At 35.2% G+C, this 19,260-nt stretch overlaps 1 protein-coding gene across 1 annotated transcript in view; it reads right to left on the bottom strand.

Annotated features, from left to right (window-relative positions):
• Window positions 1–1,027: 1,027 nt before the first annotated feature.
• CIR1 (corepressor interacting with RBPJ, 1) overlaps window positions 1,028–19,260 on the bottom strand; it is a 35,204-nt gene continuing 16,971 nt past the window's right edge. The window contains exons 8-10 of the mRNA XM_027865822.1: window positions 5,131–5,237; window positions 4,190–4,275; window positions 1,028–2,686 (exon numbers count right to left, since the gene is read on the bottom strand). Coding sequence (XP_027721623.1) covers window positions 1,942–2,686; window positions 4,190–4,275; window positions 5,131–5,237 — 938 coding nt within the window. The 3' untranslated portion in view covers window positions 1,028–1,941. The remainder of the gene's footprint in view (window positions 2,687–4,189; window positions 4,276–5,130; window positions 5,238–19,260) is intronic.

The following is a 19,260-nucleotide window of genomic DNA, read 5'->3' as shown; positions in this document are numbered from 1 at the left end:
GTGTGTGTGTGTGTGTGTGTGTGTGTGTGTGTGTGTGTGTGTAAAATGCCTCTCCTTTTGATTTTTAAGTGTGGAAAGTTGAGATGAAAGCCATCCAAGTCCTACTCTGATCTTTAGCCAAAGTCACCTTAGGTGCTTCATACCAAAAGCTGTATTGAAAATTCAAAGCCACTAGAACTATATACTGTGTGTATGAGGAATGTTTTGTCTGGTAGGAGTCTTCCTTATAACCAGGCAAGTTATATCTGGGCTTTTGTCTGCATTTTACACTCTCTTAAAACATCAAGAAAATAAAGAGACCATCCAAAAAAGCTTCCTAAGCACAAAAGGGACCTTTGCCTCTTAATGTTTAGGCCACTGGTTTACAGAAAGACAAGTGTCAGGAGGCTAACAGACAGTCGAGAACTGTTCTACATTGGTTTGTTTATTTTTCGTTCAAAGCCAAACTAGTTTGGCCAAGAAACTCTTTTAGGTGTTAATGGTGTAGTGCCCTGTTTCAACAAATTACAAAGTTGTTGGCAAAGAGGCTCGAAGAAGAGAAAAAAGGAAATCTAATAGGATTACAATTTTTCTTAACTAAGTACTGATAATGGATTTCTCAGGTGTGGGAACACATAAAGTAGCTTTACTTGTAATGCTCCAAATTATAGATCCACCAAAGAAAGTAATTAAACAAGGGGAAAACCTGATTCAATAATATGTACTTCAACTGCTTGAAGGCATTCAATTATTTTTTATTTTTTTTGTTAGGAGGTAGGTAAGAACCTCAAAATCTACACAACTGAATTTAAACACTTACACCTTGAAAATGTGAAAACATGATAAAAATACGTGTACACATATCAAGTCTTGTAGGTACTTACTTGGCTTCTCCTTGTCTCTTCGGCAATTTATACTAAAATATTTCTTTGACTATCTTATTTTTCCTAACATTTGACTTTAAGGATGTTTTGCAACACAATGTGTTTCATTTTAGTACCTTGTTCCTCTGAAATCAGATACAAGATCAAAAAGCAATGTTTCTCAATCCTTCTAAAAAATAATGGAATTTATTAAAATGGTTCATCTTTATGACATGAAGTGAAAACTTAAGCCTTTAGAAAAATAAAAGCTTAATAGCTGTGTGCCAACAAAAAAAAGGCATCCAAGTTAATATCCTACTGCCTGGAATGAAATACCTGGAAACAGTATTCTTTTCATGTCTTGAAAAATTATCAAACAATAACTTGACTCCACAGTGACAAAGACCAACAGGGGTTCATGATGTTAAGATAGTCCTCACCCCATTATACACTGCAGGAGGCCAAAACATATTACACATTTCTGTAGAACTTTTAAAACCATTATTTAGCTCATGAAAACTGCCCTCTAAGGTAGAAGTTTAAGAATAAAAAAAATTCAGTACCCAAACTCCCTCAAGTATTGCCCAAAATACTATATTCAGGCCACTTCTTACCCCAGAAGGAGTTGGAAATATTATTCTAGCGTTTAACCACATTACAAGAGGGTTTTACACAGATTATGCTTTGCCCAAAGTAAATCTAAACCTTAAAAACAATAAGAAATTCAAATTAAATTATACCCATTCAATGAACTGTCATTCTTTTTTTAAAAAAGATATTTAAAAACAAAGAAAACGTCATTTACAAAGTTATATGAGTGTTCCTTTAGCATAGGAAAACAAAAAACACCAAAAGAAAATATTTCTACAGACAAAAAACAGGCTACTTACAAATATTCACAAGATTCATTCTCATGGTACTGATGGAGTTTTGTGAAATGACAGTTTACAGGAGTGGAAAATGAAAATAGAGCTTTTTATTAGAAAGACAATAGTACATAATTTAGCCCTTGGGGAAGGTAGTCAATAAACAGTGGAGCTATTTCTATTTCCAGGTACCTGTCACAGATCCTCTCTCTTTACTCAGTCTCACTCCTGCTTCATTGTCTGTGTGTTGCCCTGCCACGCTCACCCCTGGAGTCCTCTCTGGGTTTCTTTTTACCTCTATACACACATGTGCTGGAGCCTGGGGACTCCCTTTTTCTGTGCTGCTCTTCGCTAGGGCTCCGGCCTGGTCTCTTTCTTGTATGTCTTGGGCCAGAACTGCTGTGACTTGTGCTGGAGCTTCTGTGATCCCTGTCTCTCCTGCTTTGGCTCCCACTATTTCTCCCCTTGCCCGGGCTGTGATTCTGCTTTTTGTACTTTGTTTCAGAACCACAGTAGCTCCATTTGTTATTCTCCCCAAAACTCTCTTGCTTTGAAAACCTCGACTTCTCCTTTGCCTTTTCCTTGTGACTGTGACTCCTGGAGGGCTCCTCATCAGGTTGGGCCTTCCCAGACTTTCCCCCCTTCCCTTCAGAATCACTGCCGTCACCTTCTGAAGACTTGGATTTTTTTTTCTTCTTAGAAGCCATTTTCTTTCGTGTTTTTCTCTCCTTGCTGTCACTCTCACTCTCATTGCTGCTTTGTGAATCTTCACTGGAGGTGCAGGAGGAGGACGAGGAGGAGGAAGATGAGGAAGAAGAGGATGAAGAGGAAGAGGAGGAGGTGATAGAACTAGAGGAGGAGGAGGAGGACTTGCTCTTTTGTTTTTTGTGTTTACTTCTGTTTTTCTTCTTTTGCAGCTGCTGCTTCTTTCTATCTTTTTTCTTTTTCTTCTTTTTCTTCTCAAGGCGATCCAATTTCCTTTATTTGGAGATAAAAGAGTAATCAGCATTCTAAACATAGCTCCTTGATTTTAGTTCAGTGGCTCAAGACCGTACACTTTTTTTTAAAGGTGTTGATACTGACTTTAAAATAACCATTTCTGTACTTTAATAAATGACAAATTTTTCTTTTAAATTTTTTAAATTCAATATTACTTCCCTTTTCTGCAGTACTTATTTTTTCCTAAGGGGATGGGATCAAGAGGCAAAAATAGCCTGGGGGGCCTTCAAATAAATTTAGAACTGGAAATAATTTTACACATTATATAGTTCATCTATCTATACAAATAACATAAGTCTTAAAATACACATTCTCTCTCTCTTATGCAGAGTTAATTTATAAAAAAGTAAAGAACAATGTTTCAAATTATAAAATTATTTGGAAGCTATAATGTATCAAAACCAATCAAATTCAGAAGGTCAATTCTTTGAATAGCTTTTAACTTAATTCCATCTTATTATTTTTTCTCTTTTGCTCATAGTACCAAGTCAGAATTTGACACTACAAGTTGTTAAAATGGTCATTCTGAGCTAAAGAAAGCCTAGCCTAACAGGTATATAAAACAATACTATATGGGATGCCTTGGAACTTGGGTATGTAGGTATATTTAGGCTAAAAAAATTATATACTATACATGTGTAGCTATTTCAAAGTACAATAAAAATGTCATTTAACATTTTTTAAATTAAAAAAAGGCAACCTGAAACTCAATGGATTTACCTTTCTTTAAAAATTGATATTTTTTTTAAATTAATGTAGGATGCCACTGTTATTTTTTAGAATTCTGTATTTTTCTAAATAATTAAGATACTTGTTAATCTTATTACCAAGTAATTTAGAATTCTTTTTTTATTTTCTAGACTATTTAATTGGATTATTAGGTACATCTGATCTACTCTAAATTATATATGTTTTTACTAGCCTCTGTCTACATAAAATGGAAAGGCAAATTTACCAGTCTCTAAAAATTCCTAATACTTCCATGGTACCTACAAAATATAAGCTCCCTCTATTGGTACTCTAGAAATTTCATAATTTCAGGGGTAAACTGATATACAGAAAGATGTAGACAGCTTAGATATCAATTAGAAACCCAAAACTCATTTATTTCAAATAACAAAAAAAATCAAAACTAAACATAAATACCAAAAATATAAGAAATTGCAAATATTTTTTAAAGAAAATGAGAAACAAATAAATTTAAAATTTCTTCTAAAAAGCACAATCTATAAATGTCTCTTAAGTATACTGGAAAAAACCCCATAAATTTATAAAGTATAAAATGTACATTCACAATTCTTTCTTACTAAATTTCATCACTAGAGTTGTACTTTAAAAACCAACTAATGTGATGAAAAGAACTGGAGTGCAAAGTATCTGCTGTAAACCCTTAGGCTCACATGCAGTTAAATATGTACATTAAAATTCAACATAAAGAAAATTATAGCTCAAGTCATCAAGTATATACTTTGGTATAATTACCTGAGTAGTTTCTGTTTTTGTTTAGTTGATAGTGATTTTAAGAATTCAACTTCTGGGTCTTCTTCACCCTCACTTGCGACATATTCCTGTACCAACAAGATACTGATATTAAAATGCTAAATTTCTTAACAAGTTGTAAGATTGCTTGACAAATACTTCTGGGTGAGTGGTGGAAAAAACACCCCAGGGGTATATGATGAACCGGGGCAGAGATGAACATCTGAGCCAGCATCAGGGTGTTTTAAGGAGGGATGCCAGAGCTACAAATCATCACATATCATAGCTTTCCTCCCCACCTTCTTCCCTCAGGCTGAATCATGTCAAACCTTTGAGATTTATTTTGAATTTAAGAAATTTACATAATGAATAAGATCATGGGTCTTTAAAGGAACCTTAAAACTGCTCCAATTTTTGGTTTCAAATTTTCAACAGAACACAGAGTCTTACATTTCATGTTATTCCATGAGCTGCCTCCTTAATTTGTACAATCCCTCTCAATGCTCAGAAGCATCGTGTTTCCATATGTGGATGACTTAAGAAAAAATTAAGTCAATAAATAACAGTTTAAAATACTGTGCTGTCATTTTTTGGGGGGGGTGTTGCTTTTATATTTCTTTTTTTCCCCCCACTGATTTCTGTCATCCAGATTCCTTAGGATCAAGGAAGCATCAAAGCACACTCAGAACCCTAACCAGTGGTGCCAGTGGTAACCTGTTTACACTAACCAGAGGAGGTTTCATTTATTAAAAAAGAGGTTTAAAAATAAGTTCTTATTTGCCATCTTGGTAAAGAAGCAAAACTACAATAGATCGTAGGCATTTTCCATTGCTTTATTTTGCTTTCCTATGGACATGCATATTGGAAAACATTAAGTAGCAATTCACAAGCAATCACATTTAGATTTATAGACATTTTCAGCTTACTGATAAAAAGATCATTACCTGTGATGGATCATTTGCGGTCAAGTTTCTCCCCAGTACATTTCGTTTTAGTGCAAACCCACTGTTTCTCATCTCCGCTATTAGCTCCGAGGGGTGCATTGATGGCCCTGTTCACAAAAATCACAGTTTGAATGTATCATTTATATCTCTCTACCTTTTTTGGACTCCACAGTGGGAATGTAGTTGAAGCTTTGTTAAGTAAAATCACAGCTAAATCAACTCAATAATCTTCTGCTGAGCAAATAATCAGATATGATTTTCTAAAACAGCAGTGTGGAGATTCAGAATAGAAAATAATTGCATTTTTCTTTACATGCAAGGGGATTCTCTTCTTATGTAACTTTGTCATATTGAAAAAATACATTTTGTTATTGTTGGATTTGAGATTTTGAAACCTAACAAGTATGAGGAAAAGATCATAATTAAATTTCCAATGGCCAGTTCCTACAAAAAGCCAATTAAAAATGGGTATTTTAAAGGCACAAAAACAATTTTTCCTTATGTGGATGCTGACATCAAATGAAAAAAGTCAAATTCCCAAATATTACATATACAGTATACCTGGACTTGGAAATTTTGAATTGTGAGCTTGGGCTTGGTGAAAAGGAACTTGAGGGAGGCTATCGAAACTTAAATTTGTGTTGTTGTTGGAGGGGGGATTGAGGGCAAGGATGGCTCTTGTTTACTGCTGAAACTGCCATTTTACCATGAGCAGGAATTCAACCCAAGATTTCTTTCTGGTCATGTAAGTATGGAATAAGTAGCAATAGCAAGAATGGGCCAAGAAAAAAAGGGAAAACACACAAATCTAGAACAATCCTGAACAAATTTCTGAATATATCTTCTCCCTCCCTACACCTTTTCTCCCAGGAAATTTAAGCACAAGTCCTTCCTTTCCACATTTATTTCCCTTATCCCTTATCTGTTGAGTGTTTTGAAAGTGGTCAAATAGTAATAAAATGTGGGCATTTGATGACCTTGTTAAAAACATTTTTCGGCTTGAATATCTTCATGGATCCAGTTCTGAATGCAAAAGCACTAGACACTTACGACATTTAACTTCTTTTGTGATGTTCACTAGAGGGTGATTATGGGAAAAGAAAGGTAATGAAATTAGAATTTGTCCATTTTGACACCCGGGTGTTTCCCTTGGAAAATTTTTTTGTGGGTCAAGTTGGAACCAGGTATGATTACCATACAATTGAGTTACAGACTTTACTATCCCTGTGACTGAATAATTTAGAGTTGACTTGGTGGAAAGATAGAGGAAAAGAGTCTATTTAGGGGGGTGGCACTAAATAAAGATAATGTTATCTTAATCTACTGAAAAAAGTAAATACATAAAATTAATATCTATTAAATATAGTAATAAACATTTACACTTCATTCTAATTATTTATGGAGATGGGAGTCTTCTCAATATAGGGATTTCTGGGTTGCTTTACTTTCTCCTACTCATGAAATTTAATAATCACTAATTGTTTTAAATTATTTCAACTAATCCAATATGCTTATATGAAATCTGATAGGAACCAAAAATGAGAAATTCCTAAATAAAAACTGAATTTTTATTGCTACTCCCATTAGCTGCATTTAAGTCAAGTACAATTTGTTAACCTTAACAATGTTACACACAGGTTTAAACACTTTTAATGGGTTTAAACATTCTATGATGCATTCATTTAGGTGGGTATCTGAACTTCATTATTTAAGAGTATAATTTACAAAACAGAAAATTTCTGTGCTAAAATTGCAAAATCACATTTACTTGTCAACAATTTCATTAAACAACAAATGAATTGAGCAAGTTAATATATTAGGAATTAAGCTGAAAAAACCACTCAGTGTACTATTACTTATATAGGACCAAAGAACATTTCCATTATGATGAGAGGTTACTAATTTCATCATTTCCCATCAAAAGATGGGTAATTTTTATAAGAAGTTTTAGAAAACATGGTTTCTACATCAACTTTACTGTGGTACTTATAACTACTCCAAGCAAATGAAAGTCCTTTTTTTTTTTCTTGTTAATTATTCTTAGTATGGACTAGCTACAACTTAAACAAATGTCAGCAGGCATCATCTAGTGGAAAGAATTTGGAATCTAAAGACCTGAATTTTAATCCTGACCTAGAGCAACGCTTAACTTCCCCAGGCCTCAGTTTCCTCATCTGCAAAATGACGGATTTGGATTATGTGATCTCTAAAGACCCTTCTAATAAAAAAACCTTGTGATCCCATTCCCCGAGCGGCCCCCTCCCTGCTAAAATTAATACTTCTTTATCATCCCAATTAAATGTTTTCTGCAGAATCAAAGATGGGAAGCATGGGCTATGTGAAACCTTCAGTGTGGCCTTTTTGCACACTGAGGATAATAAACACAAACCGAGATATAATTTTGATGATAAAGAATTGAATAAAATGGTTCTGATATTGTTTTGGATATATTATAAATATTTTTCAACACAAAAATATAAAATAACTTTTTTTTCCCTTTACCACCATACTAGTGGTTATAATCCACTTCTATAAAACTCTTCTCGACGGGTCTCATTCAATGTAAGAGTCTTGGCAGTTAAAAAAAAAATCTTTGCTCAGAGAAGAGCATCTGTGATAAAATTGTACATGAACACTCCTCTTAAGCAGCCTTAGACATTGTAGTTTAGTCTTTTGCAACATAAAGGGTTCTGCTCACAAACCGCCCCCCGCTATTCAAAATCCCATCCCCCAAACAAAAAGTCCGACCAATGGCAGGTGACAAAAGCAATAAAGAATCAGGACCATGAAGAAAAGGAAGAGAAAAAGAATGTGACAAAATTTTGTTTTGCTCTCATACATATGAAGTACAGGAAAAATACAATCACTTGTTTACATTTAACATAATTTTTTACCATACATGATATCTATGTCCTTGGGGATTCGTTGGAGAGACTACTATTTCTAATAAGACTTCCTCATTTCTGTAATTACAATTCTGTAATCTGCTAGTAGAATCAATGATGATTTTCTATTTAGCAAGTAGCAGTAGTAATAAAGCAGCTGTGAATTGGTTAATGATATTTTCTTTACAATTTACAATTCTTTGCTTATTACAACCCTATATGAACTAGTGCAAGTATTATCCCCACTTTACAAATCAGGAAACTGAGGATCAAAGAGGTTAGTGACTTGACCACGAATACAAAGTTATTATGCATCTGAGATGGGACTGGAAATAAGGCCTTTTTACCCCAAGTCTAATATGCTTTCCACTATATCATGCTTATTTCTGAACAAGAAAAGAGATGTAAATAACGATGAATTCTTAAAAGATACTTCATCTTTAGCATCATCAACTACTCTGTTTGAAGACTGGAATAAGTAGGGTTAAATTATATTTATTAAACACTTAGCATGTCAAACTGTGATCATACATTAACTGAAAAACAATCTCTGCTCTTTATAGTTTACAATTTATGATACAAAACAGGTTAAGACAAATATAGATGAAAACTCTCTAGCTTGGAAACAGAAATGGCTGTTTTTCGTGTGGTAGTTATATTACATTTTAGTTTTTTTTAATTAACAAAAATGTTTTTCCTCTCTTCAAACTTCCCAAACCCCTACTGAAAAAGTAAAAACAAAACTCATGTTTCATTGTGAAGCAAAACAAATTCCCGCATTGACCATATCTAAAAATCCTGATGCTGGTGAAATCATTTGTCAGCTTTGAACACATCTCCTAATTCTATATGCTTCTCTTGTAATTCAAATCGAAGGGCCTTAGCCTTCTTGAACAGTGAAACTGGTATGACTATTTTTCTGTTAGCTAAGCTGCTTGTATAGTTCATAGATAAAGATAATTGATGGGCATTTGTCTTATTTCCAGATGGAACTTGGTAGAATCACCCTAAAGACAATGGAGTTTGCAGAAAAAGCCCCTAGTGATTACACTTCCTTGTTTCTCCAGATTCTTTAATTGGGTTGAACTCCTATTGAGGGATCTATTATTGGATCATCTCTGAGAACAATTTCACCAAGTTCAACTTTCCTACTGATCTCACTGGGTCATCATAGAAAGCAACCTGATGGGAACTTCATAAAGTTCCCACCAGTGAGATCAACCCTAGCAGGCTACTATGGAGCACCAGCACCAGCACTAGCACCAGTTATGGGTTTAGTCTCAGTATTTTAGAGCACACAGATGGCATACTCAGAAAGCTAAATCAATAAATAACCTATATATACAATGTGCAAATCGCTTCAAAAATGTTCACATGATCTGACTTTTGTTTAAGTTTGTTGCAATTTATAATCAGAAACAGAATTAGGTAGCACTTGAAATTCAAATTCTATACGTAAAAAACAAGATTAGAGGTTTGTGGGGGTTTTTTTTGTTTGTTTTTTTTTTTGGTGAGGCAATTGGGGTTAAGTGACTTGCCCAGAGTCACACAGCTAGTAAGTGTTATGTGTCTGAGGCTGGATTTGAACTCAGGTCCTCCTGACTCCAAGGCCGGTACTCTATCCACCAAGTCACCTAGCTACCCCAGGGGTTTGTGTTAATGACCCCTTTAGCAGTTCAGTGAAACCAATGGATACCCTCTAAGAATAATAGCTAAAGTGAATAAAAATAAAATTCTGAAAATTACAAAGGATACCAATTCTACTGACATAGTTATTAAATCAGTAAAAACAAAACAAGTTCAGGGACTCCAGGTTAAGAACCCCTTAACTAGACAGACTAACCAAGAAAAAGAACAAAACAGAGGAATGGCCATTGACAAGTAATTTTTTTTTGGTCCAGATATGTGATTTCATCTGTATATGGAACTTCTAGTGAGAAAACCCCATTGTCCAACGAAGATCAATGAATATTCTGCAATATCTTCTTAGAGGCTTGCCTGAGATACTCAGCGATTAAATTACTTGCCCAGAGTACATAAAGCTAGCATGTTTCAGCGGAGGGACTTAAAGCCAAGCTCTCCCGCCTTGAAGCCAGTTCTCCATCTACTATGCCGGGGTACCTCTCAGTTGAAAATATTCAGTAGCAAAATGTAAATTTGATCATTTTCTCTTAGTATTTCAAAGATACGTGATTTCAATATTGTTAAGTTCTTGCTCTAAAGTGTAAACCCTCCACATAAAATACTGAAATTATATCACAAAAATAAAATATTTTACAAAATTTGAAAAAACATGTGGTCATAAGATGCATGAAAGCCTAGAAAATTGCCAGTACTACATAGTGTACGTGACTGACAGAGTGAATAGTGTTAAGTGTGGGCAAATCATTTTATCTCTCTTGGGCCTCAGTTCCTCTGTTTTTGTGAGCAAAGCATCATTTAAATGTGAGCTATAATTATTTTGATACACAGAGATTTTCTGTGGCACACAGTGAAGGTTCCAGTCCACATTCTTGATTTCACTACTAGAAGGAGGTGTACCTACTCCTCTCAAGGTCAAATGTGTTTCATTATTTAAACTAAAAAGACCTTCCAGTTGATCACGGCTTCCACCCAGGCTCTGTGGTGCTGACTCTGGAAGACAGAGGTGTTGATTGGCAGGAGGAAAGGTGTTGTATTGTTGCCGACTGTCTCTGAGGAACTCCTTCCCCCATTCCTGATACTATGAGTGACACTTTGTAAAGTGGTAGTCCTTTTAAATGGGACATCACTGACATTGTGCACAAACCTGTTGCCAGCTAATGGAATAGAATAAGGAAACATGGATGTGTCTGGTTACTGCTTTTCAGTTATTTAAGGACCTATGTCTTTCTATTTGTTTAGCACAGTGACATCTATGAAGTTATAGGCTTAAAAGATCTTTGTTGAAAAAAAAAATCCTTCAAAGACCTTAACATAACTAAAAATAAAATCTGATGTGGCACATTAAGCATTAACTTAAAAAAAAAAGTGCTAAACCGCCTTTACTAAGTTTGCATGCCATCCCTGTCACTGACTTTAAAAGAATGTTTTAGGGCTGCCACTTACATGTAAAAGCTCAGGAATGGGATTTATGACTAGGAGGAATCGTTAGGAATCATATTTGTTTCCTAATGTGATCACAGAATTTTTGCTTTTAAGAAAGTCTAAGTGAACAGTTCTCCCAAAAATTTCACAGTAAGAACAAGCAACATATAAGTTCCAAATAAAAAGTGAACTAGTTATTAATAGAGTGTGTGGGTGATTTTTATTTATATAAATGAAAATGTTTTATGTATGATTTTCTAAGGGTTATGCAAGAACCAATTGTACTGGATTGTAATAAAACTCTTTCATACTGGGAATTTTCCTGACACATTGCCAGTTCATCTTCATGGATGCTGAGAACAATAGGGCCTCTTATTGTGCTTATCTGAGTTCATGGGGAAGAAAGTCAATTTAATTGTTATTAAAATGTTCAATGTTAAGAAGAAATTCAACATTTAATTTACCCCTAAATGTTTTCTGAAAGATACACAAAAGGCAAGGAAATATGAAACTTTATCCTAGGACAAAATTGCCATGTTATAATTGTTCATATCAACATGTTCTAGAAAAGCCTTGATGATTTCATTGTTGTCCACCTTAGGGAGCCTCTGTAGTTAGAGGTGAGTGAATTACACTTGGCTGTCTTATTCATCATCACTCAATCTAAAATTTTTTTATCTTATTTCTTTTGTTTTTCACACTAGTCATTTCCCAATACAGTCTCTTACCTCCAGTGGAACTCTACCCTGTGACAAAGGAAGACAGTTAAAGTTTGAGTGGAATGGTAGAGATGGGATCAGCTGCGTGTAAGTTAAGGCTAGATAACTGACAACGTGGCAAAGTGGTCCCTCAAAACAGAATTAAATTTAATAGGTACAAGTGCATTTCAGGACAACTACTTTCTCTCCCCTTCAAACAGCATAGACAGAGGTTCACTACACTAGACACAAATAGGGAACCCAAGGTAGATGTGTAGAAGTATGGAACGGTGTCACAGACTGAATGAATCTAACAGCTCTGTAGTATCCTTGTGAAAAAATCCAAGACAACACATATGAAAAAGATAATGACATGAAGAAAGAGGAAGCAATTTATAGCATATATTAATCAGCCCCTCGTTAGAATACTGTACTTTGATCACTAGACTTTAAAAAGCGAAGATGAAAAGGCTTTTGAGGTTAAAGGCCACATCTTATTCATATTTGTATCTATTTTTTGTTGTTGTTGTTCAGTCATGTCTGACTCTTCAGGACCCCATTTGGGGTTTTCCTGGCATACTGGAGTGGTTTGCCATTTCCTTCTCCAATCTAAAATTGGTTGTGCTTATGAAAATTCTATTACTGAACTGAATGTAGACAAACTAGGGTTTGAGAGGTAGCGTAGCCTATGGATTATGTGCCAGCCTAGGAGTCACTAAGGAATGTGTTCAAGTATTGCTTCTGCCACATAGTGGCTATATGATCCTGAGAAGTAACTGACAGGGGCAGCTAGGTGGCGCAGTGGATGGAGCACGGGCCCTGAAGTCAGACACGTACTAGCTGTGTGACCTTGGGCAAGTCACTGAACCCCAAATGCCTCACCAAAAAAAAAAAAGAGAGAGAAGTAACTGACATAAGGAATATGCCTGGAATTCATTCCCTCCTTAACTCCATCTCAACTGGGTCCCCCTCTTCCTTCAAGAAGCAGTTCAAGTACCATCTTGAAGCTTGAAGTTCTTTTCCTAATAGTTATTAATATTTTCCCAATAGTTACTACCTTCACATTTAACTACTTTGTATATATTTGTATTAACTTCATATGCATGTATGTCTATTTAGGATGTAAGTTGCTTTAGAAGAGTGACTTTCATTCTTAGCTCTAACACAGGTACCCAGCACAGTTCCTGGCACAGAGTATGTACTTAATACTTCATTATTGACTTTAGCCTGAATCTGGGTGATGGCACTGGAGTTATCAAGGAAGAGATAAATTTCAAAGATATTTGGAAAAAAGAACATAAAATATAAAGGAGATGTTATCATTCAATAAGTTAGTGAGCATTTATTAAGCACCTACATGTGCCAGGCACTGTGCTAAGTGCTGGGGATACAAAGAAGGTCAAAAAACCAATCCCTGATCAGAAGGAGTTAGTTCAGTCTAATTGAGGAGACAACATGTAACAACTATGTGCAAAAAAGAAATCTACAGGACAAACTGGAGATAACAGAAAAGGGAAGGCCCTGGCATTAAAAGAGACCAGGATCGCCATATACAACCAAATATTTACAGCAGTACTTTCTGTGAAAGTATGATCAGGCAACGGCCAAACAAATTTTTGGTACACCAACATAAAGGAATTACTGTGTTGGGATTCAGCATTTTCCCTTCATTAAACTATGAATTGTTTTAGTTTTGGTACTCTGGTAGGTACTCTAAAGACTTAGGTTTTAGTCTCAACCACCAATTAGCGGTATGATCTTCAGAAAGTCACTCAGTTTCTCTGGTCCTTAGCTATATAATTTGTAAAATTAAGAAACTGTACTCAATTATCTTCCAGGTCAATTTCAGCCTTAATGCTTTATGATGGAGAAAAAAATAAAAACAGAATTTACCCGCTTAGGAGAGGACACAGACAAGACAATGAGCTCAGTAGCCCTTGTTACATACATCAAACGCTTGGGTATACACATCTATATATTGCTACTGTCTTCTACCTTTGAACTTGTTTTAGGTGACTAGGCATTGTCTGGAAAACCCTTCCAGATTTATAGTTCTGTGCTAACCCTTTCCTCTTTACTATTTTCATTTTCTCTGCACTATCTGGGATATACTATAACCTAAAAGATTTTTCTTTGTAGTCATAACTGCAGTGAATATAGTGTTTATCTCATGCTATCTTATTTGTTGTTGTTGTTGTTTTTAATATGGTCCACAGAATAAAGTTTGTGACCTTGGTGACTGGTTTTATCCTATAATTAGATTATATCCCTGGAAGCCAGAGATAACTTTTCTTTATCTAGCACAGGGCTAGGAATATATGTGATCACTTCATTAAAGCAGGAGCCCAGAGTTCTGATATGTTCTAGCAAACTAAAATAAGACTTCAAATATAGCTTATCTTAAAAATAAAGATATACACAGCAATACATCAAAGACCCATTAGACAGTTGGTAGAGGCTCAGAAGGGCTAAGAAGTGTGCCCATGGGTCACACAGCTAGTGTTAAAGACAGGATGAGAATGTTAATGTGGGTCTTTCTGACTTCAAGTTTAGCACTCTATCCAGTATCTCTTTTGCCTCCCCTGTGTGTGTGTGTGTGTGTGTGTGTGTGTGTGTGTGAGTGTGTGTGTAGATCTATATCTCCTTCTATATAAAGTATCATGTCTACAAGTTATATTATGAATAGATTATTTTTTTATGAGTGGGAAACATGTAAAAGCTTAGGCTGCTTTACAGAGCAGAAGGAATAAACAAGTGTTCTTCAAAATCCACAGGTGATTTGGGTAGAAGTCAACTAGCTCACTAGTTGTACCAAGTTATTTTCCTCCTCCTTCTACTTAGTCACAAGCTTACTCTTGACATGGAGCCTGCAGATTGTGAGTAGCTAATATGATTTTAGCAGGATGTACCAAAAAAAATACGAGAGAATGATGTGAGGGCTTATGTTACAGGTGGGTGTGGAACACACACATCATAATATGCTTCTGATATTAGGAAAGATGTAGCTTCTACCACCCCTCATATTTCTTTAAAACAGAGTTGAAATTAATTCTATGATATAATAGTACTACAATTAACTAGTAGATCACAATGTAATTTTGTGTTACAGCCACTTTAATAACAAATCTAATCATGCTGAATTATGATAATGCTTAAAAACAGTTTCAAATGGTTTAGTCACTGGTAATGGCTTAAAGTAAAATGGTCAAAGATTTTACAAATTATTATCATGATTATTAGTGTTCAGACCTTCGGAGCACTGTGGCATTACCAGTCTGGCTTTGTACTTCTCTAACTTGACAAGCTTCTCATATTGTCTTCTCCTGTGTACGTTAATATTCATTTTCCACTAAGCTTCCTTAAATACAAAAAATACAGCTGGTTCTCTGACTAGTTCACTACATATGAAAACAAAGACAGAGACAGAAACTGTATCCTCAGTTTGACTCAGCTATGAACCAATCATTCATTCATTCATTTATTAGCTTTCGGAACCATTTTTCTGCTACTTAGTTTGTTTGCATAAAGAATATTTCTATTATGAAATTCTGCCAGATTTTGGTCTGTCTTAGTAGCTATCCCAGTAAGATTTCCAATTCTTGAGGGAGTGGCCATTAGATAACTCTATGGCAGAGTCAGGTGGAATTTTTAGAGTTGCTTCTCTGCCTATCAGAGTCTCTATGAGCACAGAGGGTTGCTAAGGCACTTTTCTAGATGTCTGTCTATGTTTATTAAAACTTACGATCAGATAAATTCTGTGAAATTTCTTGGCCAATCATCTCCCCCTGAGGCAACAGGGTCCTTTCAATGGAAAAGAGGGCGTAGTTCCTTCCACAGACAATTCTTCATCAGTGGAGTAAACCCTTCTTCACTAACAATCTGCTAAATATGAACCTCTTCCATCCAGAAAAAGGACTACTTTTAGAATGATGTCCCAAATCTGCAACACTCCTCTCTGAACAGAATATGATTGTTTCAACATTTTCAGATACCTTGAATATCAAAATGTGAAACGGGCCAAATGCCAGCTACAGGCAACAAAACCAACATCTTGTTTAGTATCCATGGTTGACATTAATATACTCCATACATAATTAAAATTTAAACTACATGCAATTCTATGCAACTCAATGGACATCTGAGAGTCTTATTATAAAAACATTTTGTGGCATTATTTTAAAATTACATAGGTACTGCAATATATGGCAACTTGAGCCTGGGATTTCAAATTCAAGAAACTAAAATCAAGCAAACTAATTCAATACATTTGGCTCTGATTCAAATTAATGAAATTCTAGGGGTTTCAAGTTTTACTCTGTTGGTGCTCACTGTAGCATACAGGCCAACCTGGGTCTTGGTAGGCTCTACCAGTGAAGCACAACTTTGGGAGGATGCACCAACCAATAAAGATTTTTTAAAAAATGGGTCAAGCAACGGACTGCTTATCCATCATCTGAGACATCACCAAAAAGCTGGTCATCAAATGATTAATGTGTTTGTAAAATTAATATCACTTATTCTATAACATCTATCAGTGGAGGTAATACTAACACTAATGAAATAATGAATCCCTGAAGTATATATGTATTGTATTTTTTTATCTCATTTTTCTAACAACATGATCTTGCAAGCTAGTGACCCAGCAGAGTGTTGTTGGTTTCTTGCTAATCCAATCCAATTAAATCCACTGAGCTAGACTGGGGTGGGGTGGAACAAAGACAAATGCAAAATGGTCACTGCCCCTGAGGAGCTTACAATCACTTGAGGAAGTATAATATATTAGTCAGGATTGTGTTTTGGGGGTAAGTGCTCAGTTGGTAGAAAAGAGGGAAAACAATATTAATAACTCATTTATATAATGCTTTGAAGTTTACAAAACACTTTCCTCACAGCAATACTGTTAGGTGGGCAGTGCATGTATCATCATCTCATTTTACAGATGAGAAAATGAAGGCTCAGAGACATCATTGGCTTGGGGTTACATAGCAAGTAAGTGTCAAATGGAGGGAAAAAATGACCTGGTTTAGGTGGGCAGTCTTAGTGGATATGGAGCTTAACTTTTCTGGAAGGACTAAATGGTGGGGCTAAAGTAGAATGACTAATTCTAGAATGCCATAACTTGTGGTACTTAGAAGTACTACAATAACCACAGAAATACAGAATTCACAGGCCACAGATGATTTAGAGTTAGAAGGGGGTCTCAGAAATCACCTTGTTAGCCCTCTCTCATTTTATCAATAAAAGAAATTAAGGCCCAGAGAGGCTGAGTGCTGCCCAAGAGCACACGGTAAATAGCAAACCAGAATTCAAATCCAGGCCTGCTAACTCCAAAGCCAACATTCTTTTCACTGTGTGTCTCATCAGTGCAATTTGCCCCCCCCCCCCAATAGATTTAAGATTTAAAGCAAGAGGTCATCCAGTCCAATCCTCTTATTTTACATACAAAGGAACTTTGGCACAGGGAATTTAAGTGACATACCTCAAATCATACAAGTGGTAGGAGGCTCAGTCAGGATTGAGTCCAGGTTCTTCAGTGCCAAATCCTACTTTCCTTCCACCCTGCACCACATAGCTTCCCTTAGATTAATAAAATGATTGCACATGGGAAGGTGAGATACCACTAACTTCCAATGAAAAAGTAAGCTTCAGTAACTGGTCAACTTGATTGGAATTCAACTATCCTTTTCATTTAATGAAGAATCGCTATATTTATGTCTTATGCTCTTGAGAAAAGAGCATAATTATGAGATTTAACCTATTAAGGACTTTTTGGTGTATTAGAAAATGTACCAATAGTAAAACAAATTTCAGCTGTATTTAAATAGTAAAATTAAAAGAGAATTATTATTAAAAGGAACTGCTGTACTGAGAACATTCGATTTAAAAACAAAGAACTGATAGCTAAGTTGCCATGCACAATAAGAATATAAATAAGAAATGCTAACATTTATGGGGGAATATTAGGGCTGTAGTCTTAGTGGACATTTAATGAACTATATTTTAATATAAACATTTTATGTGGTTTCAATTTGTTGCTGAAACTTACACATTTCACATATAATTTTTGCTGTTATCTTGATGATGAAAACGGAAAGTTAAGAAGATCTTATCAGTAGAAAACATTCTAAACCAGCTTAGTACAAAGAAGCATTTTGATTGCCTAATTTAACTTTGTAAAGGAGTAGTAAATCTTATAGATGGTCTCTGTAAACCTCACAGCTGGAACATTCTAACACTACCTTACAGTTTCAAGTGATCAAAGTAAGTTACTTTATATACTAAACTAAGAATTTCATAATAGAAATAATGCAACACCAGGGGGTGCGGTTATCATGAAATAATTACACTCCTGGGAGATTACAGACACAAGGCTGTACCGCAGGGGTGTGATTATCCCATGATAACCACATCCACTGAAATTGCCTTATTGCAAAAATAATCTCTATTCACTGGTGAGACATTATTCAATAGGTGATTTTTTTAAAATGAAAAGATTGTATTTTTTAGCTCAAATCAGCAAGTGGATTAGGAAATTGGTCAGTTTATTTTTCTTGGCATTCAAACTTGGAATACAGGATTGTTATTACTTGCTTTCCTGTTTGATACAGTATAGCTTTGATTTTGTTTCTGAGAAGCTCTTGGAGTTTCTATTATCATCAGACAAGAATTTCTAAAGGTTACAGCTAAGTTGTTCAGGCCAACCTTAAAGGTGGGCAATTCAATGGAGCATCTACTTAGCATTTTTAAAAAGTGAACTAAGCTCCAACTACCTTAAAAGAAACTACCTAAATCCACAATGAATTAAAAATCTAAATTCATGACATTAAGCATATGTAGTGAAGAGATTTTAAAGAAAACCGTCCATTTATATCCATACTCTTCAGAGCTCACATTTATATACTGTCTTAAGGTTTATAAAGAGTTAGACTCCTGTAGGGTAGTTTATGTATATTCTTATATAGAGGTCCACAGCACAAAGAGTTGGATTTAGAACCACATCACTAAGAAGTGTGATCTTGGGTAAGTCACTTATCCTTTACAGGTCCTTCAGTTACTCATTTTTAAAATGAGGGAGATTGGATAATCTAACTCTAAATCTGTTACGTTAGTAAGTGACTTGCCCAATGTCACACACACATCTATTAAGTGGCAAAGCTAGGACTGAAACCCAGGTCTTCTGATTCCAAGTCCGGAACTGTATCGCACCAAATGCAATTTAATGATTTATATTGTACAGTGAAATGTATCTGCCTCCACTACATTTCTATAAGAAATTGGATGGTGAAAGTTAAAGACATGTTTCTACGATAATCCTATTTGTGATTATTTATAGCTGTCATAACTCTTAGCTGTCTAAAGAAGTAAAAAAAATTTTTTTTAAAAAAGCTCTCTATGCATACTTGTTTATGTACAACCCTCCCCCCCAATCAACCAACCAAACTTCCAGTTTTCAATGCATCATAAAATGTGTGTCTTATGAA

The sequence above is a fragment of the Vombatus ursinus genome, unplaced genomic scaffold (genome assembly GCF_900497805.2).
Source record: "Vombatus ursinus unplaced genomic scaffold, bare-nosed wombat genome assembly UNPS02014779.1, whole genome shotgun sequence".
Classification (NCBI taxonomy): domain Eukaryota; kingdom Metazoa; phylum Chordata; class Mammalia; order Diprotodontia; family Vombatidae; genus Vombatus; species Vombatus ursinus.
Note: the sequence above shows the minus strand (reverse complement) of the source record. Positions and strands in the feature narration are given on the sequence as shown.